A 25982-nucleotide genomic window follows, 5' to 3' on the forward strand; every position below is an offset into this window, starting at 1 on the left:
AGCTAAGAATTATATTTGTATCTTATTTTCTCCTTATTCTTTCTTCTTTTTTTTTTTTACTTTGATATTTTTCTTTTCTCCATTTGCTTGAGCTTTTGGAGATGATTTTCTTCATTGCCTATAAACTTATTACATATATAAAGTTTGAATCGTTTAGCAGCCTAACAAAACAGCTTTTGGCATTTTGGTAGGCTCCTGAATGTTTATTGACTTTCCTTTATTTTTTTTAAACCCTTACTTTCTTCCTTACAATTGATACTAAGTGTTGGTTCCAAGACAGAAGAACAGTAAAGGCTAAGCAATTGGGAAGTCTCTAGGGTCAAATTTGATCCCAGGACTTCCCATCTCTAGGCCTGGCTCTCAGTCTACTGACCACATTACCTGTCCCTTTTAAACTATTACCATAATGTTAACTTGTAGCAGCTTGTTAAGTGTAATCGAGAGTGTGTGGGTCCTTAAGTCTTGGAGATCTGATTTCAAAGGTGGCCTCAGACATTTAATAGTTGTGCGACTCCCAAAATGTTATTTAACCTCTCTCTGCCTCAGTTTCCTTAATTCTAAAATAGATCATAACAGCACCTCCCAGGGTTGTTGCAAAGATAAAATGAGGCAATATTGCTAAAATAATATTTCACACAGTGCCTGGCACATACGAGGTGCTTAATCAGTGTTCATTTTCTTTCTTCCTTCATTTATTAAAGTATAATGGAAATATTTCTTCTCTTTTTCCTCATCAGAGGATTTTAAACTTTTACATCTAGAAAAAGACTAACTTGATGACTACACTGAGTATTAATGATGTCCTTTTTGTTAGCTTCTAGTGTCATGTTTGTATATGTGCAAAATCATACAGAAATATATTGAGATATGGGGCCATATCTCTTTTAGTTTAGGATTGAGTAAAGATAGCAAAGGGTGCAGTTCTCTCATAAAGAATATCCTGGGAACTTCAAAGAGTTATATAATGCAGTGGTATCCTGCAGTGCTATCCAATGAAGCTTGGCAAATTCATAGAAATTTTACTCTAGATTTTTCAAAGCTTTGTAGAAAACCACCAAAGTCTCCAGAGGGTTTTTAAAAAATCCACACAAACCGCATTGACAAGATCCAGTGCATTTCAGCTGATGTCACTGAAACTCATTGTGTTTTTTGGATTTTACGCTTTTCAATTATGTTCTTAAAATTTTTAATGTACTATTTTGTAACAACTTATTTCTACTGGCTTTCTAAATTGTGCAAAGCACTGTGCCAGGAACTAAGGGTCCAAAAATACAAAAAGACTAATCTGCCATAGAGGAAAGTAAAAGCTGATGGGGTTGGGAGATAACATATACAGAGTTAATGATAAATGGTTAAATGTGAAAGATAAAAGGTACTTTTTTCCTGGAATTAAGAAACACTTCAAGGAGGAAGTGCCATCTAAACAGCCTTTGAAGGACTTTAATGACTATACATAATAAAGTATAGGGGAACGGTGGTACACCTTAAGATTTTTCAAGATTTCAAGGAGCAATGCAGATGCTCTCCAGGGAGAGTAATCTCCAGAAAGAGACAACTTAATTCAGAGATCCTCTGATTATCACCATTGAGCAGGGCACAAAATAGAGACATGTTCTTGCCCGAGTTGTTGGCTACTGTCTTTATATTCCTAGGATCTACCAGCTGGTATATAATAGGTGCTTACTAATGTTTATTATTTGATTGCTATTCTGTACAAATTCCAAATGGAAGAAAGATTCCTGTAGTTGTTGAGTTTCCTGTTTATGGATGATATCTTGCTAACTATATTGAACTGGAAAACAAGATCTACTAAATATTTATGATTTTGATGACTTCTTCATTTTTGAGCTTTAAATTGTTTTTTATACTTTTAATGTTGACTCTTGACTTTACTAGGGATGGTTAAAGATTTTGGAGAAAAATAGGTATTGCTGAAAGCAATACATTCATTTTACTTCTAACTCTAGCAAAACCAAATAGAAGATTCCATGTTACTGAGATTATGGGCATGGAGATGAATGGACAACCCATGGATTTAATCCATGTGTCCTAGAAAAGCACACCATTTTGACAAGTAGCTAGCACCCAGCTTTGAAGGAAATGATGTGACTGGACTGGATTTGGAAAAATTTCACAGTACTTTTAAAGATCCAAAGTGGTTCTCTGCTCCAAAAATCCATCATTTTTACATTAGCCTATTCCTACTCATACTATATGGATGGAAATAATGGAACATTATTTTCTCTGAAGAATTAAAATTCTAAGTTATCCAAAAGGCATTGTAGACTACAGCATATTACCAGCAACAGCAATACCAAAAGTAGAGTATAAGGCATTGCCCATGACCTGCATGATTGAAGAAGGTAGATCATGTAGTGAAAGTGAATGGCAAACTGATGCTCAGAGTCTTCAAAGACAACCCTCATTTCTTCGAGTAGGTAGGATGGAGGATTTATTGAAAGATAGAGACAAGAATGAAAAAGAATGCATAGATGAGTTTTGTTCAGCACTAGTGGAAAACCGGCCTATGCTGATTAGATCTCAAATCTATTGAAGTGAAATGTAGATTGAAGAGAGGAGAGAAGAGAGTGAAGGTAGAGAGACCAGATAGGATGCTCTCACAATAACCAAAGTTAGAAAGGATTGTTTTTTGTTTTTATCAAACAGGAACAGATATAAAGAATTAGAGATGACCCTAATGTTTCATGTCTGTATGGCCAGAAAGATGGCACTGCCCTCAAGAGAAATAAAGGCATTAGGAAGCGAAGCAGGTTTAGTGGGGAGCAGAGAGGGAAGATGAGTATGGCTTTGGACTTTCTGAATTTGAGTGTAATTAATACTAGGATGTCCTAGTGGAGTTAGAAATAGGGGATTTCAGCTAAATGGAAGTAATTGGTCTTCCTACACAGATATAGGAATCACTTGCATAGAAATTGCATAGAAAGGAGATAAGATTACCAAGGGAGAAATTATAAAGAAAGAAGAGGGAAAGAACAATAGGGAATTAAGGCACACACATTTAGGATGATAGCAAAGGAGGGTGAATTGCAGTTGTTTTATTTATGTAGAAGGAAAACCAAAAGAGATCAGTGTTAGAAGGCAACAGAATAGAGAACAACCAGTAGAAAGCAATGGTGATCTGTGACGAATGTTACAGGAGTAATCACAGAAGAGGAGGACTGAGAACCTGCCATTGGCAACCTTGGAGAAAGAAATTTCAGTGGAGTTGTTGGGGAAAGGGTGGGCAAAAGCCAAATTGTATTTGGTTGAAGACTGCTTTGGATGGTGAAGATATAGAGTTAAAAAGAATGAAATAGAGAAATAGCTGGAAATTTAGGAGAGCTACAAAGACAACTGATTGTATTGGGGAGTGGAGGGGCATCTTCTCTAAAAACAAAATTTGCCTGCTCCTTACTTCCTGAAAGTAAATACCTCATCCGTACAGTTTCATTTTTATTTGAATTCTAGATAAAGATGTTTACTTAACTACTTTAAAGTATTTGAATTAGGAGAACATAATTGTAAACAAATTCCCTTCTTGCAGCCAGTGGCAGTGAATAACTGGGAAAATAAAGCCTTTTTACCTACTAATGAAGTCGTCTTAGCTGAGCTGTGTATACTTCTGCTCTAATTCCAGGACATTTATCTTGAATTCTGATTTGGTGGTCCAGATTCTTAGCGTTGTCATGCATGCACTCATTTCTGCTGAGATATCTAAAAAGGTTGACGATTGTGTGTGTGAATATGGCCGGGGCTGTTTTGGTGAAATTTGTACAGCAGTACGTTTAGAAATGAACCGAGACTGTTAAATACCTATCAACTTTGTCCCCCTTAACCTACTAGGGATTTGTCAGCAAGCTAAAGCTTTGCCATTCTTCTTTAATAGATTGCTTTCTTTAGTTTGAAGCTAAAGCCAGGCTAAGTATATATTTTTCCAAAATATGTGGAAAATGCCTAGCCTCCTTTCTGTCCTTTAAAAAGCAAAGGGCCTTGAAAGCAATATTGTAAAAGAAGAAGTCAAAACCAGCATTCTTTTTCTGCAGGGGAAGAGCTAACAATAGCTCAGTGTATCAGATTCAGCTTTTCCTCAGTGATAGCTCTGTGTAATTAGGTCAGTTGCATGCCAGAGATTCATTTTTTTTTCACTTATACGGCATGTTTTGCCACCCCATTTAAAGAAATATACTTTATTTCATTATATTGATTTGTATTCCTGATTGTCTGCCTTCTTACAGTTTTCACCTCAAAGTATCTTATAAAGGTTATCAAAGAAGTGTATATGCAATAATAGCTTAGCATAGAACCTTGTGTTAACAGAGACATTTTTCACAAAAGAATTTGTGGCATTTTTCTTACATGAACAATACCTTTGAGCTCATTCTCAAGACTTTTTTTTTTGTGCAATTCATTGTTATAAATCAGGCTTTTTTAGACTGAAGGTTGGAACTCCAAGGGGTTTCGTAGGGTTCCTTTGAGGGGAAAGCAGAGACATCAGCTTTTAGCTCTACATAGTGACATTTGCTGCATAAATGAAGAAAGAACAGCCTTTTTTTTTTTAATACCTCCTAACCCTTTCTCCTGCATCTATTCTTTTCATCCTTGAAATTCTTCAATGAGAGCAATAGGCATCCTGGGAATGCTGAACTCAGACTTGATTGGCCATCGGATCTATGCAAACAATTGGGAAATTGTTGAGTGTCAGGGGAGAGAATGGGCAATGTGGGGCTAAGGAAGAACTACAGATATAATGTAAACACAGGATTATTAATGTATATTTGTATAATTATTGTTAGGAATCCTTTATAGTCATGACTTTTTACATTTTAAATTTTAACATTTTCAGATAATGCATCAGTACAGTTTTTAATATTTATTTTCTAACATTTTGCCATCAATGTTCTCTCCTTCTTCCCCATTCCTCCCCTCTCCGTAAGAAGGCAGGTCATATGATGTAGGCTATACATATATTATCACATAATATATATTTTCTGTTCATCATGTTGTGAAACAAGATGCATATCACTTACACTAGAGAAGAATTCATGGAAGAAATAATGGGAAGAATGCTATGTTTCAATCTGCATTCAGACGTTATCTGTTCCTTCTGAGGTGGTGGATATCCTTTTTTGTCATGAACCCCTTAAAGTTTTCCTGCATCCTCACCTTGTTGGTAATACTATTGTGCCATAAGAAATGACAAGATGATCTCACACACACACACACACACACACAAAACAAACCTTGGAAAGACTTATATGAAGTGATGCAAAATGAAGTGATCAGAACCAGGAAAACAATGTGCACAATAACAACAATAATGTATGATAAGTGAATGACTTAACTATTACCAGCAAGTTATGTCTTTTAAGAGGATTTTTCGAGTTTTTTTTCTGGTCTATAAATGGTCAATTTCTCCATTGTATTCCACATTGAGTGGAAATTAATTGACATTACATTTACTGTTCTATATCCACCTACATAGTTTTCTTTCTTGGTTTTGCAACAGCATGTGATCAGTGTTCCACTTCATTCATTTCTCCCACTTTGGCTTTGTGAGCTATTCTTGAAACAACCACCCACTTTATCCCTTCCAACCAACTTAACATTTATTCTCACAAATCCTTCTGCAAAATCTATTTCTTTTGTGAAGGCCCTTACCACAAAACCACTACCTAGAAGCAGGTGTGGGTAGATGTACATGAGTGAGACATTAACAGTATGGTGTAACAGAAACAGTGATCATCTCCATCACCTTCAAGTTTCAGATAATATCCTACTTTCTTTACTTTTATTTTTATTTATTTTATTATTATCATTACTTTCTAGTAACACATTTCCACGTAATTTTTATTAAGTTATATGATCCAAATTGTGTCCATCCCCATTCTCACATCAAGCAATTCAATCTGGGTTATATATGTATTATCACGCAAAACCCATTTCCCTATTATTCATTTTTGTGAGTGGATAATCTTCTAAAACCAAGACCCCAAAACATAGACCTAAATAAATAATGATAAATCATATGAGTCCATCTGCCTTCCTATTCTAACAGTTTTTCCTCTGGAGGTGGATAGCATTCTTTCTCACAAGTCCTCAGAATTGTCTTGGATCATTGTATTGCTGTTAGTAGCAGTCTATCATATTTGATCACTCACAATATTTCAGCTAATATCCTACTTTCTAAAAGAAGCTTTTCCCTTCCCTTCCCCCTTAAGGCTACTGTCTTCCTTCAGAGATTATTTCCAGTTTGTCTTGTACATGTATCTTTTTGGACATAGTTTCTATTCATTGTCTCCCCCGTGAGACTGTGAATTCCTTGAAAGCAATAAGAGGGTTTTTATCCCTGTCTTTTTATTTCCAGTTATTTGCATAGTACCTGGCATAAAGTAAGCACTTAAATGTTTGTTAACTTGACATTGCAGTCAGTCTTATGTCTAAGCTGCAATCTCATTTATAGCTATACCAAATATCATTCTTTTTCTGTAAGAAAGAATTTTTAATGCATATTTAAAGGACCATTGCCTTCCATTGTCAGTATCATAATTTTCCTTGCTCTCTCCTTTCAGCCAAAGATTTTTTTTTGTAGTGACAAGTTTTTCTAGAAATACTTTATAGCAGTGGTATTAAACTGGAGTAGAATTGGGGCCACCATTCTATAAATAAGGATCCCTGCAAGCCACATATTATCTTAGTTTTAAAATGTAATTTTATCTCTATTGTATTCTATTTTTATTTATTCCGTTAAATACTCCCCCATTATATTTTAATCTGGTTTGGGCTGCTCTTGGGAGTGTTGAGGGCTGCATCTGGCCTACAGGCTACATATTTGGCAGCTTTGCTAGATAGTATAAGCTATACAGAAAGACGCTATAATGAGGTAGAGTTGTTAGCATCAATCCAGACTAAGTCTGATAGTTCTAGCTCTTTGAAAATAGAATGGTAATTACATGGGAGGAAAAGCTAGTTCTTCTAAAATTGCCTTTACTGTCTCTTTCAAATATAGCACTGAACTCTGTTACTCATATACCACATGTATACTGCCTCATGCTGTACTCGAGCCTATGTTTCATTCCCTCAACTAGATTTTAATACCCCTGGAGGACACCAGCGATGTTTTATTCATCGCTTTACCCAGTATTATTTTTCACTTTTGTGTTTGTGTATACCCAATGCCAAAATGTGCTTTGCACATTAAAAAAAAAATTCAGTCATGTCTGACTCTTCATGACCCCATTCAGAGTTTTCTTGGCAAAGATACTGGAGTGGTTTGCCATTTCCTTCTTCACTGTGATTACACCAGCTGTATACCGTGCCTGATGAATAACTCTCTCTGCCAATATAGATTTATACATTCTCCATAACTTAAAGTCTTAGTGGGCTCCAAGGGCATTGAAAAAAAAGGCTAAATTACTTTCCTATGGGTCACACACTGAATAGATAGTAAAAGTGAGACTTGAACCCAGATCTTTGGAACCCAGACTCAGTAGCCAGCTCTCCCTTCATTATGTCACTTTGCCTTTTACTTTGCACATAGTGGAGAGTGATAAATTACTAGTCTAATGAGTGGAGAAACTATAAGATTTAGAATCAGGAAGACCTGAATTCAGTTACACATAGTAGGCATTTAATGCTTGTTGGTTGACTTGAATGATAGTTGATTATTTCTAGAGAAGATGAAATGACAATTCATTAAATCTTTCCTCAGAATTACCAGCTATGTCACCCATTGCAAAACTCTTTCTGCCCCAGTTTCTTCATCTGTAAAATGATGATAATAATAGCATCTGTCTTCTAGGGTTTTTATGAGAATCAAATGCCATAATATTTATAGAGCTTTTTTCAGTGCTAGTTGTTATCATCATTAGCACTTGCTGAATTGAAATTAATCCTCTGATTTAGGATAAGGGAAATATATATTGAATGAATGAAGAAATTACCCAAAAAAATGTATACACACAGAACACTGAAATTATTTGATCTAAAGCCAATGTAGATATTCTCTTAATATTTTACTTGAATGATACAACTAAGAAATGTGTAAATATCAGTTGTGAAATGAGAGCATTTCAATCTTTTGTGTCTTTGCTCCCTACCTTTATTATAGTTCTTTGTGCCTTTTGTCCCCGACCTACCTCCCTTGTTGTTGCTGTTCAGTGTTGTTTTTAATCATGTCTGACTCATTATGACCCCATTTGGGATTTTCTTGGCAAGGTACTAGAATGCTTTGCCATTTCCTTCTCCAGCTTATTTTTCATAAGGAACTGAGGCAAACAGCTAAATGACTTGCCTAGGGTCACACAGCTAGTGTCTGAGGCCGCATTTGAACTCAGATCTTCCTGACTTCTTTGTGTCACCTAGCTGCATCTCCCCCATCTGCCTAATTTTAAGTTGCTCAGAGATAGAAACTGTATGGCATTTTGATATCATTCATATCCTCAGTGCCTGGCCTGGTGCTTTATACATAATAGGCATTCAATCTATGTTTGTCGACTTGAATGCTGGTTAATTATTTCTAGGAAAGAAGAAATGACAGTTCATAAAATCATCGAATATCAGTGGTAAAAATCATTTTAGCAGTCACCTAGTGGTGGGCTTTGAGACCTGGAACTTCCTCAATTTACAAAAAAGGGAACTTAAGTCCTGAGGAGTGAATTCATTTGCCTGACTTATCTACCTGAGTGTGAGAACCAGGACTAGAGCCCACATCTAATTTCTCCCACATCTACTCTTTTTGCCATATCATCATGTAGCCTTAATGCTAGAAAAAGGGGAAAGAGTATATGAATAATACATACTTCTTTCTACTTAATAAATCAAGCTATTCCTTTAAATGTTTGCTTTATATTGCACGTCTCAGGGGTTTTGCCTATTCTTTCATTTCTCTATAATCAAAATAACAATGGGAAGTTTAGAAAAGTTAAACTATATCTAGGAATCATCCCCTTAAACAGCTTTCAGCAGGAAAATCAACTTCTTTTAATCAAACCCTTTATAAATAGTATCCAAAAAGCTCACTTCTAGCATTCAGGAAGGGAAGTAGGTATTATAAAAAATAGTGCTAGAAATATTGGCATTGTAAACTATGTTAAAGTATTGCTATAGGCATTGCACTATGGTAGACAAACATAAGGGAAAATTAGGTACTGGACCAAAATCAAGTAGGCAAAGTTGATTATCATCACTTGATTACAGTCAAAGTCTCTGTCCTTCAAATGTCCTGGTTGCTTCTGTACCTCTGAGACTTTGCTAATGCTTCTTGTGCCTCAGTAGCCAATGCAACTTAGATGCCACCTCTTATGTTGAAGAGTTTCCTGATAGCCTTTCTTGTATCAAGAGAGCCGTCCCACTCAGCACTCACAAAACACGGTCTTTGAAAACACATCTAAAGCACCTGCAAAGTGTATATATGTGTATTATATTTTCCCACTTGGCCGTAAACTCTTTGAGAGAAAGATATTTTATCTCTTCTAATATTTATCCAGCACAACATTATTCACACAGTTATTATTTAACACATTTTTCTAAATGAAATTAAATTATTTGCAAGTATTTATCGCATGCCTAAATAATTATGATGTTGTACTCTAGGAAGTTTAGAGTTCAGTAAGAGGTGATCCTGGATGTGAGCCTGTACTATAAAGGGAAGATGAAGCACAGACATATATCCATCTCTGACTGTCTTGTCTCTCTCAGTCTGTCTTCATCTATTTCTCTGTCATTCTGTTTCTGTTTTTCTCTGTCTGTCTCTCTGTCTCTGTCTCTATCTGTCTCTCTCTTTCTCTCTGTCTCTGATCCTTCTCTAGCTCTTTCTCATTGTTTTTGTTTCTGACTCCTTCTGTGTCTTTCTCTATTTCTGTCTCTGCCTGTGTCTTTCTCTGTCTGTCTCTATCTCCCTCTCTCATGCTATCGCTCTCATTCTTTCTCTTAGTGTGCTCGCTCTCTCTCTCTTCCCTCTCTCTCTCTCTCTCTCTCTCTCTCTCTCCTCTCTCTCCTCTCTCTCCCCTCTCTCCCCTCTCTCGTTTCTGTCTCTGTGTCTTTCTGTCTGTCTCTCTGTCTATCTCTGTCTCTATCTATCTGTCTCCCCCTGTCCCCTTTGATTTCATTGGTATGGAATGTCCACTGAAGAAATCTCTATCAATATAGATCAAAATCAGCTCTGCCAGAAAGAAAAAAAGGAAGATTAAGTGATTTGACTAAGGTCACACAGCCAGTTTGTATCATAGCCATCAATTTTATGTGTCATGTTCATGGTATAATGACACCATATGGTGTATTACTGCATACCACCTATTAAAAGACTTTCCTGAGTTAATTATGGCAAAAATAAACTTCAGGTTCATCTGGCAGTTTTATTTCCTCATCTTTATCAAAAAAAATTCTGAGTATATTAAAACTCTCTTCTTTCTAGTTTATCCTTCACTACAATTTTTGGAAAGTGGCAAGGGTTGGATATAGGAGGCATTCAAGGGAGAATGGGCATCACTTTGAGAGTTGCTGTTATTATGGTCAGTTTTGTTTCTTTGTGTCACTCACTTTCAGATCTTCTCATTTCAGCCATCTTTAAGACAATATTCAGGGGCAATAAGGTGGCTTAGTGGATAGAGAGCCAGGCCTGGAGATAAAAGATCCTGGGTTCAAATGTAGCCACAGATACTTCCTTGTTGTGTGACCCTGGGCAAGCCCCTTAAACTCAATTGTCCAGCCCTTACTGCTCTTCTGCTTTGGAATTGTCAATTCCAAGACAGAAGGTGAGGGTTTTAAAAAAAAAAAGACAACATTTAGTAGATGGCTCATAACTTGGCCAAATTCACTAGTACTAAGGAAAAATTCATTCCTCCTAATTTTCTAGTTCTCTGTTACTATTAGAATTATGTTTCTTACACTTTCTCTCCAATACTTTAAAAATATCCTTTAGGAATTCCTCCCTTCCCTCCTACTTCCAAATGGTTTCCAGATCAGGATGTAGCTTTTTATACATCAATTTAAAAATATGCACTTCATTCTCTATATGTACTGCAGGAAAACTTTTCCATGAGTGAAATGTCTTCTTTCAATGTGCGAGGCAAATTTCTACCTTTTTCTTTTTGAAAGAATAAGGAAGTTTGTTTTAATCCAGGATTTGAGAAGTTCCTGGGGCAGCTAAGTGGTATAGGAGATAGAATGCTAAGGCTGGAGTCAGGAAGTTTTCTTTTTCGGGATTCAAATCTGGCCTCAAACACTAGCTGTGTGACCTTGAGCAAGTCATTTAACCCTGTTTGTCTCAATTTTCTTATCTGTAAAGTGAGCTGGAAAAGGAAAGGACAAACCTATTCTAGTATTTTTGCTGAGAAAACAGCAAATGAGGTCACCAAGAGTCAGGCACAACTGAAACAATTGAACAACAGCTAAAACAGTTCCTAAGTCATGTTACCCAATTTCTCTATTAATTCAAGTCTCTAGAATTAGTGATCTTAGGTACCTCTTTGAAATCTTTCTTCTCTATCTATAAAATGATCTTTAATGCCCTTTCCAGCTATAAATCTTGTAAGCCCATGATCCTCTAAATTTCAGAAATATAGTGTAAAAATTATCACTAGGAAATGAAATGTGATGAACAAAGTGAAATATTGTGAGGAGTGATAAAAAGAAGCACTGGACTGTTTTCCCATGAAAACGTAGCCATGAGGGAAGTGGCACCTAATCATAGAGTTGGAGAATTGGAGGGATACCCCCAAGGCCACACCCAAAATAGAACCTTCACTGAACTGGGAGGCAACACTGTGCCAAGCACATAGTAGAAGCTTAATAGTTCATTGACTGACTGACTTCTCTAACCTCTACTTAAAGACCTTCATTGAGGGGAAGAAACAATGCTTCCTGAGTTAGATCCTTTGGAACTTGGAGCAGTATAATCATTGGCTTGATTTCCTTATGCCAAGCCCAAATTTGACTCTGCACCTTTTGTCCATTGCCCCTGCAGTTGCTTTGCATCTGCTTTGCTGGGGTCCAAGAGTGTAATTTCTCCTTCATGTAACAGGTCCTCAAATATTGAAGATAATGATCTTGTGACCTCCCTCCCAATCCCCCACTCCCAAATCTTTTTCCCAGAGTAAGATTTTTTTTTTAGCTGATCTTTTATAGCATGAATGTAAAGCCCTTTGTCATCTTGGATGCCATCCTTTGGCTACTCTCCTGCTTATCAATGCCTTTTATAAACTCTGGCAACCCAAACTAAACACAGTGTGCCTGATGTGATCTGATGAGGGCAGAAAACAATGAGACTCTCACCTTCCTATTCCTGGAAGCTATGCCTCTTTTAATTAAATACCTAACAGTAAATGGTACATAGAAGGCACTTAATGAGTGCTGGTTGGGTTGAGCTGAATTAATCAGATTGACTGTAAGCCCAAGAACACATTGGCTTCTTTGATTGTCGATTCCCACAATTGATACATAATGAATGTAAAATTTGATAATCCTGTTCCCTTCCTCACCTCTCCCAGTTTTTTGATTTTTTTAGACAAAGCTCTCCATCTTATATGTTAGTTAATTTTTTTTAACTTAAGTTAAACTTTAACCAAGGTTTTCTATTTGTCCTTATTCAATACAACTCTACTAGATCTAGCTAAGAGATCTTTTTAGGGGCCAGTCTTTGTCCTCCAGGCTTTTAGCTATCTCGCCCAGTTTGGTATTGTCCGTAGACTTTGATATGCATGCCATCTGTATTTGTATCCAAGTAAGTGATTAAAATATTAAATATTAATTTATAATATGGCATATTTATAATATGAACATTTATATGTTAATATTAATATTAAATATATTAAATAAATAAAATATTAAACCAGCACAGGACAAGCATAAATTGCTGGTGTACTCCATTGAGGACCCCCTACTACCCCGAATTTGTCACCAAACCATTAACAATTATCTCTTGAGAAGATCTAGTACCTCTTGTTTTAGAATTAGGAGTCAGCCACTCTATATCTGACTTCAATATGTAATGTGTGAATAGAATACATGGTTTCAGAAGATCTGGGTTTTCTTTCCAGATTTTTCTGTTTCCTTGAAATGCTATGAAGATGAGTCAATTTAGAGTTCTCTGAGCATGTTTCCTCATCTGGAAAATGGGATAATGATATCCATGCCACATACCTAGCAGGGATGTTGTAAAGAAAACGCTTTGTAAATTTTAGAGCTCCATGGAAATGTGAGTGCTTCTTTATTTTTTGCTGTTGTTAATCATAGGGCCAAGCTCTGAACCAGCTGACTGGATTGTTCTCTTTTTCCATTTTCCACACCAATACTTTCTTCTAGAGTTGGCTAGAGAATATTCATCACATATATATTTAGGACATTTACATATAGTTGACAGAGAAACTCTCTATTCTACCAGGTTTACTTTAATATGTTTAACATTGGATTAGTTTTTTTTGTTAACGTGGAAACGAGCTAATAGAGGGAAACAATCTTCAGATATACCAATACTATTCTATTGTCTAAAATGATCAGCTGGGCAATGTCAGATATGTTAAAGTAAGACCCCAAAATCCTCTGTGTAGAGCCAGTTTTCTAATTGGGATGAAGAAATACAAACTTGACCTCAAGTTTTTGCTTTGAAGTTGCAAATTAATTTTATCAATTTTTCGGTCATTATTTCAGTAGCAAAAACAAAAAAAGCCTCCAGTCCACCAAAAGCCATTTACAGCATGTAAAAAAAAATATTCCTATACAACACACAGACGTATATAGGCCTTACTACATATTGAGCTGCCTCGTTTTCTATACCTTAATTTAAAAACTACTTTTTTACTTTCTTTCAGCTGGAAATGGAAAAGCTGCAATTACAGACATTGGAGCAGGAGCACAAGAAGTTATCTGCTCGCCTGGAGGATGAACGCGGTAAAAATAAGCATGTTGTCTTAATGCTGGTCAAGGAGTGCAAACAGTTGTCTGGTAAAATCATAGAGGAAGCCCAGAAGCTGGAAGAAGTAATGGCCAGTCTTGAAGAGGAAAAGAAAAAGACAAATCAATTAGAGGAAGCACTTACTGCAGAGAAACAAAGAAGTGCCGAAATGGAGGCACAGATGGAGAAACAACTCTCTGAATTTGACACAGAGAGGGAGCAACTCCGGGCCAAGCTTAACAGAGAGGAAGCACACACAACTGACCTCAAAGAAGAGATAGACAAGATGAAAAAAATGATCGAGCAACTGAAGAGAGGGAACGACAGCAAACCGAGCCTTTCTCTCCCCCGCAAGACAAAAGACAAACGTTTGGTTTCTGTGTCTGTGGGAACAGAAGGACCTCCGTCAAGGTCGGTTGCTTGCCAGACCGACACAGTGGTGGATAGTACTGACCATGTTAAGAAGTTGCCTTTGACTGTACCCCTAAAGCCTTCAACAGCGAGCCCCCTCGTTTCTGGCAATGCAAAAGGGAGTGTTTGCACCAATGCCGCTTTTGTAAAACCAGTTATTGACAGGCAGTCTTCCTACAGTGATTTGATTGCTCCCCCTACACCTTCTCTCCCACCTCCAAGTCCAAACAGAATCGAGGAAAATGGACCGAGTCCTGGCTCTGCACCAGTCTTACCAAGTAGCACACCCCCCCTTCCCAGTAACGCCGCCCCTTCCACCTCTCCAGCACCAGGCATAGCTTCTCAGAACTATTCACTAGCTTCATCTATGCACAGTTCACATTCACCATGTGCCAATGCATCTTTGCATCCAGGTCCAAACCCACGTGTCCAAGCAGCTAGATTTAGATTTCAGGGCAATGCCAATGACCAAGACCAAAATGGAAACACTACCCAAAGCCCTCCATCGAGAGATGTCTCTCCCACGAGTCGTGACAACTTAGTGGCCAAACAGCTAGCTCGGAACACTGTAACCCAAGCTCTGTCAAGATTTACCAGCCCTCCCGCGGGGGCTGCAGTGAGACCTGGAGCACCCCACCCAGGAGAAGCTGGCACCTGTCCCCCCGTTGGTAGAATGGGTTTAAAGACTCCCAGTGTACCAAGAGTTGACCGAGGAAATCCTCCTCCCATCCCACCAAAAAAGCCAGGGCTCTCCCAAACTCCTTCACCTCCACACCCTCAAATCAAAGTTATTATGGATAGCAGCAGATCCTCTAATTCAGGGGCCAAAGTTGATAACAAAACCACGACTTCATCTCCTTCCAGTTCACCACAAGGAATTAGGGTAATAAATGAGGAAAACCTCTCTAAGTCACCCTCCCCTCAGCTGCCACCAAAACCAAGCATAGATTTAACTGTGGCACCTGCAGGCTGTGCCATTTCAGCCATGGCCACTTCTCAGGTGGGTGCCTGGCCTTCCGAAACCCCTGGACTGAGCCAACCTGCATGTTCCGAAAATCCCCTTGTCATTCCCACCACCATTGCCTGTAGCTCCTCCATAAACCCCGTTAGTGCCTCATCCTGTAGACCATGTGCCTCAGACAGCCTCCTGGTAACAGCATCAGGTAAAAGGATTGAAATATTGCACCCTCTCCGGAGAATGTTTTCTGTCCTGTACAATTGGTCGGTCAGTTGCTTCACCTTCCTTTACAATGTCTTGAAATCTTTCCTTTTTGATTTCAGTTGACATTCATGCGATTTTTCTTTCCTCCCCTTTTCCCTTTCTTCTTTTTTCTCATTTCTTTTTATTCCTTGAAGGTTCAAGGATATGGTGATTCATCTTGCCAAACAAAATCTAGTTTTCTCATCAGTTTCTCAAAATAGTGCTTTAGAGCACACAGACATGCTTATTTGGGGCACTTGAAACACAGCAGGAAAGATGAAGTTTTCCTTAAGACATAATCTACTTTGCAAGCCTTGAGTTAATATTACTGCCACATCTTTGAATTTTAATAGTGGACTATAGTTGTACTTCTACTGTTACCAACTTGATTTGTGTAGAAATTGGGCTAGTTCTGTTTTTATTTATTTATTTGTTTATTTATTTATTTGTTTATTTATTTATTGTCTAAGCCTTTAATTTCACCACTTTAGGGAGCTAACAGTTAGAAAACTCCTTTTACCAATGCAGATCAACAAGTAATAGCATTAAAAAGTTATATGGGAAAAACGAGAGGTTAAGAGACTTGGCCAGGGTCCTAAAGTTTGTATTAAAGGCAGGATGCAAACCCTCCTTTTCCAGACCCTGAAGTAAAACCTCCATAATTTGGGAGGGGTATTAATGTCTTTCAGCACTTAAGTTTCACTATTTATTTCTCCTTTATGTTAATTTTTTAAAAGCACAGTATATTTACACATCTTTGGTTTAAGTTTAAATTATTTCAAATGCTGTTTATCCAACTTGGCACTAAAGTCTTCCTAATAATTCATCACAGATGGACTTAACTCATATCTTGGAATATATCAGAGAAAATTACCATTTCTGGGCAATTCGTGGGGTTGAAAGAAAGTTAGAGTTTTTGATATAGACCCTTTCAAACTCCTAGGTGATTATGGAGACTTGGACAAAAGACCAGGGTTAAGCAGATACAATGGCAGCCTTGGAATCAAGAAGACATTCAAATCTTGCTTCAAATACTTTCCAGGTGGTTTTTTCTTGCCCCTGAGCAAGTTACTTAACCTCTATGGGCATCAGTTTTTTTATCCGTAAAATGAAGGGACTTGGACTCAGTAGCCTCAAAGGACCCTTCTCATTGTAAGTCTGCCTGTGATGGTCCTTTCAATAATGATAAAGTAATAAGATACTGATTTTTAAAAAGAGTATCAGAATTCATACATCCAAGCGAATATCACCCCCTTTCAGATCTTGGGCAATAATATATTTCATATTGATTAAAATTAAATTGATTAAATTAAAATTAAAATTGATGCCATTGTCAACACAGCTCTTTGGACTGATTCTGAAAACTGCTAGTTAGTGGTAACCCACAAAAGGTAATCAGTGTCTTTCTATGATAGAATATACCATTTTTAGCCCCAAGTCTACAATTCCTAGATTGATCATCTATAGCAGTGTTTCCCAAACTTTTTTGGCCTACTGCCCCCTTTCCAGAAAAAAATATTACTTAGTGCCCCCTGGAAATCATGAAACTATTTATTGAACTCAAAATAGAATGTAATACAAAAAAAGTGTGGCCATCACTGCAGCACCCACTAGGGGGCAGTGGTGCCCACTTTGGGAATCACTGATCTATAGAATGTGCCAAACATGGCTCTGGTTGCCATTTTGTTGTTCCTCAGTATCTAACCCAGCCCAATTTAGGGCTGCCCAAGCCTGATGTATGAAAATTTGCTCCCAATGAGGATATACAAAGTATAAGGTATGAAAGACTGTGAGGGTACGCTCTAAAAAGACACTCTTTAAATATTTTTAGCAATGGTAGAGTGCATTTGTTGGAAGAAATGTATAGTTTCTTAGGATGGTATAGTGGAAAGAGCCCTGGTTCAAGAGTCCAAAGACCTGGGTTCAAATTCCGCCTCTCCCAGTTAGTAACTGTATGACCTGAGGCAAATCACCTTATTTTCTGAGGCCTCAGTTTCTTGATCTATAAAATAGCAGGATTGATTTAGAAGGCATAATTATAGATCTAGAATTATGATCCTATATATCGATTGAAATTATTTAGCAAGGTAGTAATAGAACTGCTCCTTTATGTTCTTTGTATGCAAAAATGTTTGTATTTGTCAATATTTAAATTAACAAATTTTTTTAAAAAATTCTTGTGTCCCCCTCCCTTTTAGAAAAATTGCATGGCTTCTCAAAGTTACTGCTTTAAAGGTTAATAACTCATAGATGTTTAATTTTCATACATTATAATTATTGAGCCAGAAGGACCCCAAGGGACCATCAAGATCAACAGTGGCATGTTCCACCTGAGAGATTTGGGGGACTCTAGAGGTTAATTGATCTCCTATGGTCATGCAGGTATTAAAGTGTCATAGCCTGTAATCAAATCCAGTGTTCTATCCACTATGCCATATAAGCAATCTCATTGCTCTAAGTCCCATTTTGTCCTTTTGTCTGCTCTCTGCCTCGTCACTTCGGTGAGCCGAGGGGATAGGAAGGATGTGTCCAAGCAATCCGTGACCTGATCTCACATGGTAGACACTTTTTTTTTTTAAACTGGGGCTCAGGAGCTTCCGAGCTTGGAGTACCTGTTTTCAAGGAGTGATGACTTTCCCCGAGTGGTCCTTAGTCTCTGAGAATGTCTTTTGTGAATGATAGGGTACAGCACTGGGCTACAGAGGGCACCTGCAGTGCTTCAATTCTCCATCCTTTGAAAAACAACCTCACTTGGAGCTTGAGAATAGACCCTAGAAGAGAGAGGGCCAGAGCCTCAACAGCAGCAGCTCAAGATGAGCTGAACTACTTTCTCCATCAATGCCCTTCTTCTTCTTCTTCTTCTTTTTTTTTTGGCATTCCCAGAATTGACAGCATTGCATGGCATAGAATAGCAGACTTTTGTTGAGTTTAATCCTGAAAGGAGAGGAATTACTGTACTTGTCACCATGTGTTGTAGGCTATAAATCATCCCTGCATGTAGACTTCCTTGAAATTTTCTGTATAAAATCCAGATTTTCCCCCATATAGGTCATTCCCTTTCTTCCTGCTTCAGAAACAAAGCAAGATAGCTAGCTTCTGCCAGCTTGCTGTTTTAAACTAGGGAACATTTTGCCTTTTCTCCCCTCCCTTTCTCAAAGGGCAGTCATGAGCCTGCTAAAAACCGCTTATGATAGAATCATGACTGAGAACAAGTCTTCCACTATGCCCATTATATAATGACCCTAATTTGGGATTTTTTTAACCCCAAATGGTCATTTTTCACTAGGATATACAGTCACCTGGCCAGATGAAATAAAATACAGCATTTAAAATGAACACAGTGTACTTCCAATTAATATATAAGTCTTTATTAGTAATACTCTCATGAGAAAATAGTTGAAGTACTTCTGACATGAATGAAAACTCATAGGTCAGCCCTCTTCCCCCCAAACCCCCCAAAACCATATTTCATTTGGCAGATGAACAAACACTTAAAATAGAAATGACTCCAGGCAGTTGAATTTCCATACCCTTGGCATTTTTTTTCTTTCCATTTTCTTTGTTTGATATTCTCCTATATCTCAACTTAGTCCACTATGATTTTTCTCTCTTTTCTATGTGATTGGCTTAGGGGCTAAATCGGGGGGAAAAACGAGTTTTGATGTGGGCTATGAAATTAACCACCTCCACATTCTGAAGCTGGTGCCAGAAGCTGTTTTCTGTCCTCATACCCTTCCTCATTGCATGCTCTGCAGCTTCATGTTTACTAACTTTCCAATATAAAACTGAACTTTCCTAACACTACTAAAATATCCTGGATGAACACAGTCCTGTTCTGTCATTTCCTAGGTATTATTTACAAATCAGTTAAGGCCTACCATTTTTTATCAATGTATAGAAATTTTAAATGAAAAATAAACTTTCTGTGGTGGTCTTTTACTTTATTCTATAAAAGAGTTCCATCTATTATGTTTCAGTGGGTTTCATTAAAATAATTTAAACATTTATCTACTTTCTCAAAAAAAATAGTAAAAGTGCAAAATTTCACCTTATGTAAAAACATGATAGTCAGCCTGGATATTTTTTAATTACTATGTAAAAAGGTCTTGAATATGTGCATCTACCTTCAAAAGAAAATTAGAGAGTATGATTAAAATATATTCATCTTTCAAACCTGCTTGGTTGCTAATTGTGAGACTGTTCATTTATCCAAAGAGTCATTAGAAAAACACTAGCTTTTTTTTTAAATCTTTTATCTTTCTGATCTTTACACTTGAAAAGCACTGTTTTCTCAGGAAACCACAACTAAAAGGGGCCGAGTAGTTCACATTAGAAGGCTGTTGTTAAAATGTTTATTTTGTAGTAGTTCAAAAAAAAAAAAGCTTAGCATTAAAATAAAAGGCAAATGAAGTAAGTGATGTTCGTGCTCTATAGCCTTTGGGCTCATAACAGACCTTTAGAAAGTAACCCCTCTTGGATTAAGTCTAAGACAGCTTGGACTAAAATCTACAATTTATTAAAGATGGTTTTAGTGAGATAGTCCGGGGAATCTGGTTTGGAGCCAAGGTCCTCCTGCTCTTGTTTATATCCTGTCTCATAGCTCATGTCTCTAGTGTGTAACTTTCATTTTGCATACTTTTTTGTGAATCACTATAGTTCTACCTGATTTAATTTTGTGATTTAAAAGAATACAAATCCATAACTCCACAAAGAGGAGGATCTTGGAAGAGCAAAATGGTTAAAGTATTTCTATAGAGAGAAGACTATAGTGTTTTCATAAATATTTAATTTTACAAATACATAGGTTAGGTTTGGTATTGTAATCTAGTAAAGATTACAGCCATACATAATTAATGCACCTAAATTAATGCCCGGATTTTAATATGAAACCGCAGAGGAGCTTAAATTATACATATAGCTTCTGCTTGTGTTTTCTAGCTAGGAAAATAATCTAGTTATATCTTTGCTATATTATTTTGAAAATATAAACTATATTTAAAAAAAGAAATTGCACCTGGGAAAATAGTTAAATCAACCAGGCAAGTGTAAGAATCAAATAAATAAGAATGTCTCCATACACAGAGGCATACTCTTATCCCAATGTTAATATAATGGAAGCCTAAAATTTGCTCATGTATTTTGTGTTTTGTCAAGGTCTATGACAACAACAGATACATACACACATTAGTTAAGGTTGTGATTCGTTGAGTTTTCTCATATAGAATAAATGTAAAATTATTCATTTGGAAGTCTGTGCACAAAGTTCATAAATTCTCATTTCACATTAAGCATTTATACTTTCCTTTTTTTTTTTTTACAGCCTTTTGATCAAGGAAGAGTTCAGAAAGTTTTTCATAGTATTTATAGCAGGCTTCACACACTCAACAAATTCTTTTCTAAGGCTGCAAAGTACTGATAATGACTGTCTAACTAAGATAACTCTTGAAATTTCTATTAAAACTCTTTTCTATACTCTGTCCTATTTTGTTGGGTGACTTAAGCTTTTTCTAGACAGTGATCATCTGACAAAGTAATTCTTTTTATATATATTTTGAGGTATGCTGAATGTATGTTCTTTTAAGTTGTAGACCACGTTGATCATTGCTGTGGTGTCATATCCGACTTTAATTATATAGACCTCATTTCTAAACCAAGAATTTGAAGGCATATATTTGAAGTTCTTAGTAGTACTTGGAGCCTTGTCCTGGATAATGTCACATTTCTTCATTATCACAGAGGACTAAGGCAAAGGGGGAAAGAGGTCCTTCATTTTTTAATCTCGATGATATTTTGATATCTGCAATATCATTTTATTTTAAAAGTTTGAATTAAGAAAATAACAGACATAAATGTTCTGTTTTACATATTTGACAAGTGCTGGAATTTGGAAAAGGAATTTTAGAATTAGCATCTGTGATGTTTTCTAAAATGGCTCATTACATTAACCTGTGATAATAATAAACTGAGAGACATTCTTAACTAAAAATAACCTATCACCACTGTGTGCAGATTTAAGTTAATGACTGATAGAAAGGAATGAAATAACAATGAGACTAAATAAATCTTAACAGACCAACTAGTGTTAGAAATTGTGTTTCCCCACGTTGGGGGTGTACATATGCTTGTGTGTGTGTATGATTTAAAGAGAAGAGGATAATATTCATTTTCTTGCACCTCCCCATCTAACTTGGGTCACTTTAACTCACAGGCTGGTCACCCTCCCTAACCCCTTTGCTAATGAGTGGTGGTCCTGCCTCCCTGGCTGGCAGGTCCACCCTTCTTCAGCAAGCTGCTGCCCAGGGAAATGTCACTTTATTATCAATGCTGCTTAATGAAGAAGGACTGGACATTAATTACTCCTGTGAAGATGGCTCTTCTGCCTTGTATTCTGCTGCTAAGAATGGACATACAGGTAAAGAATGTGATATCTCACTACTTCCCCCAAGAACTCTCATCTCTAAAGGAGTGGAGCAACTTAGATTTAATAGAACACTTTGTTATTACGTTTGACATCCATTTAAGTAATTGATGCTTGTAACAAATACAGTCTATGAAAGAGCATCAAAGAAAATTTTTAAAAATGCTATTATATGTGTATATCCCAAAATACATCTTTTCTTAATGAGAATATTTGTTAGTTAATGAAAAACAAGTTCTGTCCTCCTAATTCCCAACACCATTGAATTCTGTATTACTGAATTTAGTAACTGGACAACACCAGGTACGTTTCTAGTTCAATATATTATTCCAATCTGTGATGTCTTTGGTTCAGCATGAACGAGATGCCTGAATATACCCTCTATAACAGGTGACCGATGTGTGCTAAAGAAGAGGCTTTAGGCCTCCCTGGCACCAACTTCTGATTCAGTTATTTCATTTTTTGCAAATTAGAAAAGGTCCTAGTCCTGGAGTCTTAGAGCAACTTAGCAAAGGGGATAGTTAATTAGATATTTCATTTCTGGAATACTTTTCTAAAGCTCATTGGCCGAGATGATTAATGAAAATGGAATAGTGATCAAATTTGTGAATTATTTTTGTTCTTTCCTAAAATAAGAATCCCATCATGAAGCAAATCACACCATACTATGTTAGTGTGAAAAAAAGATGGAGTTGGCCACTGATGCAACATCCAGGGACATTTAAATAGCTTTACCTAGGCCAGAGAGGGAAGGTCCTTGGTTCAGTTCTGGCCTCAGAGACTCTCTCTAACTTTGTGATCCTAAGCAAGTCCTGCTTAATGAAGAAGGACTCTACTTGCCTAGCCTAGCCCTTAACACTCTTCTACCTTGGGACTGATGTTTAGTATTGATTCTAAGACAAGATAAGAGTTTAAACATAGAATAAATAGCATTGCCTCTCCAGTTCAAATGATTACAGCATGATTTGATTCATGGGGTGGGGGCTTTATTTTTTCCTATACTTTGGGGTTGGTTTTGTTTTTTAAGGAGAGTAAAATGCAAAGAGCATTCAATGAGAAGAAAGCTTTTGATAAGGCTGGAGCTCATCTTTACCTGGTCTGAGACTTCCCAATGTAATAATGTATTATCTGTTGAACAGGGTTTTAGACTAGAGGAGCAAGAAACTTAACCTTTTAGTTGTGCCTGACCCAGGTGGGACTTAGTAAGTTCTTAGATTTCTTCTTGTTATGAATGAATGAATCGATGAAGTATTAAGCACTTGTAGTGTTCTAAGTACCAGGGACAGAAGTAGAAAAGCAAGACAGCTCCTGCTCTTTGGAACTTACATTCTAATGGGAGACAGCCAAGAAAAGTTTCAGCTGTAAGTCAGATGGAAAGACCCTTGGGTCCATTGGGTTTCCTGGTAAAGTAGATATTAATCTTTCTTCTTTAGTGTAATTTCCACTGATAAAAATCCTATCAGTTTTTGATGTTGGACTATATAGCATTGCTAAGGACTTTGTTGCAATACATTCAATTATTTGATATTCAACAAGTATTGAAATGTTCACTTCTACCTAGTGTGCTGTGCTGGGCGGGGAGGGAGTTAGAAATTTTAGAAGCCCATTCCTGACTTTAGGGAACATACAGTCTGCTAGGAAAATAAGACACAAAAGAAATGAAAATTAAAAAAAAAACCTCAGAAATGTTTGCAAGTAAATGCCAAATACTTAAAGGAATACTGCAATACAAGATGATGCATAGTGTTTATACTTAGTGAAGAGTTTTAGTTATATGCTCTAAAACATTTTCAATGAGACGATTGTGATAAAAATCTACCAAATCACTTTGTGAAAGGATGACTTTTCAGTTTAGGTGACAGCTGTCTATACCTGGCCCTTCCCATAGCAACCAGAAAAATATGACTAGATGGGCGTAGGAGGTAGGGAAGGGGGAGGCAGTGTTTTTTAATTAAGCCCTTATTTATGAGCCTTTACTTCTTAAAGTATCATAATCTTCAAGAAAAATAATTAAAACCAGAGGGATTTGTTTCAGATTTAAACAGAACACTCCCATTCTGACTTAGTGCTTATTTATTGTCATACTGAAGAAGAGAATCTGGGTGTCCCTAAGTAGGTTATGAGAAATCCATCATGACATGTTTATCAGACTAACAGCCCATCCACAGGCCCTGTGGATTGGAGGAAATATCCTTAGCTTGGATATCATTTGGGTATTTAGGGGATTCGGGGGTAACTATCAAATTAGAGGCATTAAAGTGGTTTTCTGTTAAAATCCTTAGACTGTGTGAGATTGCTGCTGAATGCAGAAGCACAAGTTAATACTGCTGATAAAAATGGCTTCACACCCTTGTGTTCAGCAGCTGCTCAGGGACATTTCAAGTAAGTGATATTCTAAGATTTCTCTCTTCTCTGAAAAGAGCCCCTTCTTTCGATTACCTACCTACATAACTGAGTTCTGGCCAAATGTTGAGTCGATCCATTACCAAACAAATATGTCAACTAAACAAGTACTTACATTCAAAGAAATATACCCAAAGGAACTTCTCTTGCAATATTTGAATAATGGCATTTTGTATGGAGCAGATACTATGCATTCCTTCAGAATTGAACACGAGTTAAATGCTTCTATAACCATACCTATCGTGGGTAGCTATGTTATTAGCATTTTCTCTTTTATAGTGAAAACTGCAAAATGCTGAGAGAAGTCCTTGGGTGAAAATCACTTGCAGTGTCAATTTATTTAAGGAAAAGAAAGAGATTGATTTGCACTGAATTTGACCATCAGAGTGCTTGTGATTATGGGGCAACAGTTGATGAGCACTTATGGCAATATTTTGTTCAGAATTAAATCTAAAATGCTCATCCTATTTTGAGCTTTTATTTTTAAACCATGACACAGCAACTTGACTATTCTGAAAGGGGGTCAACATAAAGCCAGAAGCCATAATTATGCATTCCCTAAAATACATATGACCTTAGGGGGTTATTGCCTCGGTAAGCTTATTAGGTCAGTTGAATAACTAGTGTCATTTAAGGTCCAATATTTTTATGCTGAAAATAGAATGCAATTATTTACCCAGCTTACCCAGTATATTCTGGTTCTGAAGTTGATGGTCCTTATTATGAGAAATGATAGGAACATAAACTTTTCTGTCTTACGTTTGGTGGTGGAAATTCCTTAGAACCCTTTTATTTGTGTATTTTGAAATTTTGAATTTGATGCACAAAACTTTATTTTCTCTGTTTCTTAATTAATAGTTTAACTTCATGAAAATTTTAAAAGATAGTTCCTTTAAGGTATCCTACAGCCATTTTTTGGAACTTTTAATGCATCCTGTACTACTGAAATTGGCATTTAAAAGACTTTGAAAAATCAGTTGCAGAAAAAGGTCACAGTGATGTTGAGGGCATATGAATGAATGATATAATAAAAATTCAATCCATTTAGCAAATGTGTCTTAAGCTTCTAATACATGCGAGACACTTCTGGCTGCATGAAGGCAAAAACTGAAGTCTCCTGCCCTCAAAGAGTATACATTTGAGTTGGATATAAGTGAATGTAATGGGGAAGCTAGGTGACTCAGTGGATAGAGAGTCAGCCCTGGAGATAAGAGGTCCTGTGTCCTGGCTGTGTGACCCTGGACAAGTCACTTAACCCCAATTTCCTGACCCTTATCCCTCTTCTGCCTTGGAACCAAAAAACATTATTGATTCTAAGACAAAAGGTAAGGATTTTTTTTTAAAAAGTATGCATTCTACTGGAGGGGAAGACAGCAGAACTGGAAGTAGAAAGCACTTTCAGAGGGGAAAGAGCACCAGCATTTGGGGAGATCTAGGGAAAAGCCATTGGTTAGGTGTCATGTGATCTCTGTTTTGAAAGAAGCCAGGCATTTATGTCCCCAATAAACCTGCCTAATCTCCTCCAGATTATATCATTGCCTCTAGTTACTGTCTCCAGGTGACTAGTGGTCTTCTGTAGCAGGCACTGTAACTTTGGTGCAGTTAGCTTCTAGGACTAGGGCACAAAGTGCCCAAGAAAATGCTCTACTCCATTGTATTAA

General features: G+C 36.9%; 1 protein-coding gene across 2 annotated transcripts in view; it reads left to right on the forward strand.

Annotated features, from left to right (window-relative positions):
* Window positions 1-25982, forward strand: part of CTTNBP2 (cortactin binding protein 2) — a 191013-nt gene that overhangs the window by 83057 nt on the left and 81974 nt on the right. For both annotated transcript variants that reach the window (XM_044677510.1, XM_044677511.1), the window contains exons 4-6: window positions 13806-15462; window positions 21709-21912; window positions 24201-24300. In XM_044677510.1, the coding sequence (XP_044533445.1) occupies window positions 13806-15462; window positions 21709-21912; window positions 24201-24300 (1961 nt within the window). The remainder of the gene's footprint in view (window positions 1-13805; window positions 15463-21708; window positions 21913-24200; window positions 24301-25982) is intronic.

This window comes from Gracilinanus agilis, chromosome 5 (genome assembly GCF_016433145.1).
Source record: "Gracilinanus agilis isolate LMUSP501 chromosome 5, AgileGrace, whole genome shotgun sequence".
Lineage (NCBI taxonomy): Eukaryota > Metazoa > Chordata > Mammalia > Didelphimorphia > Didelphidae > Gracilinanus > Gracilinanus agilis.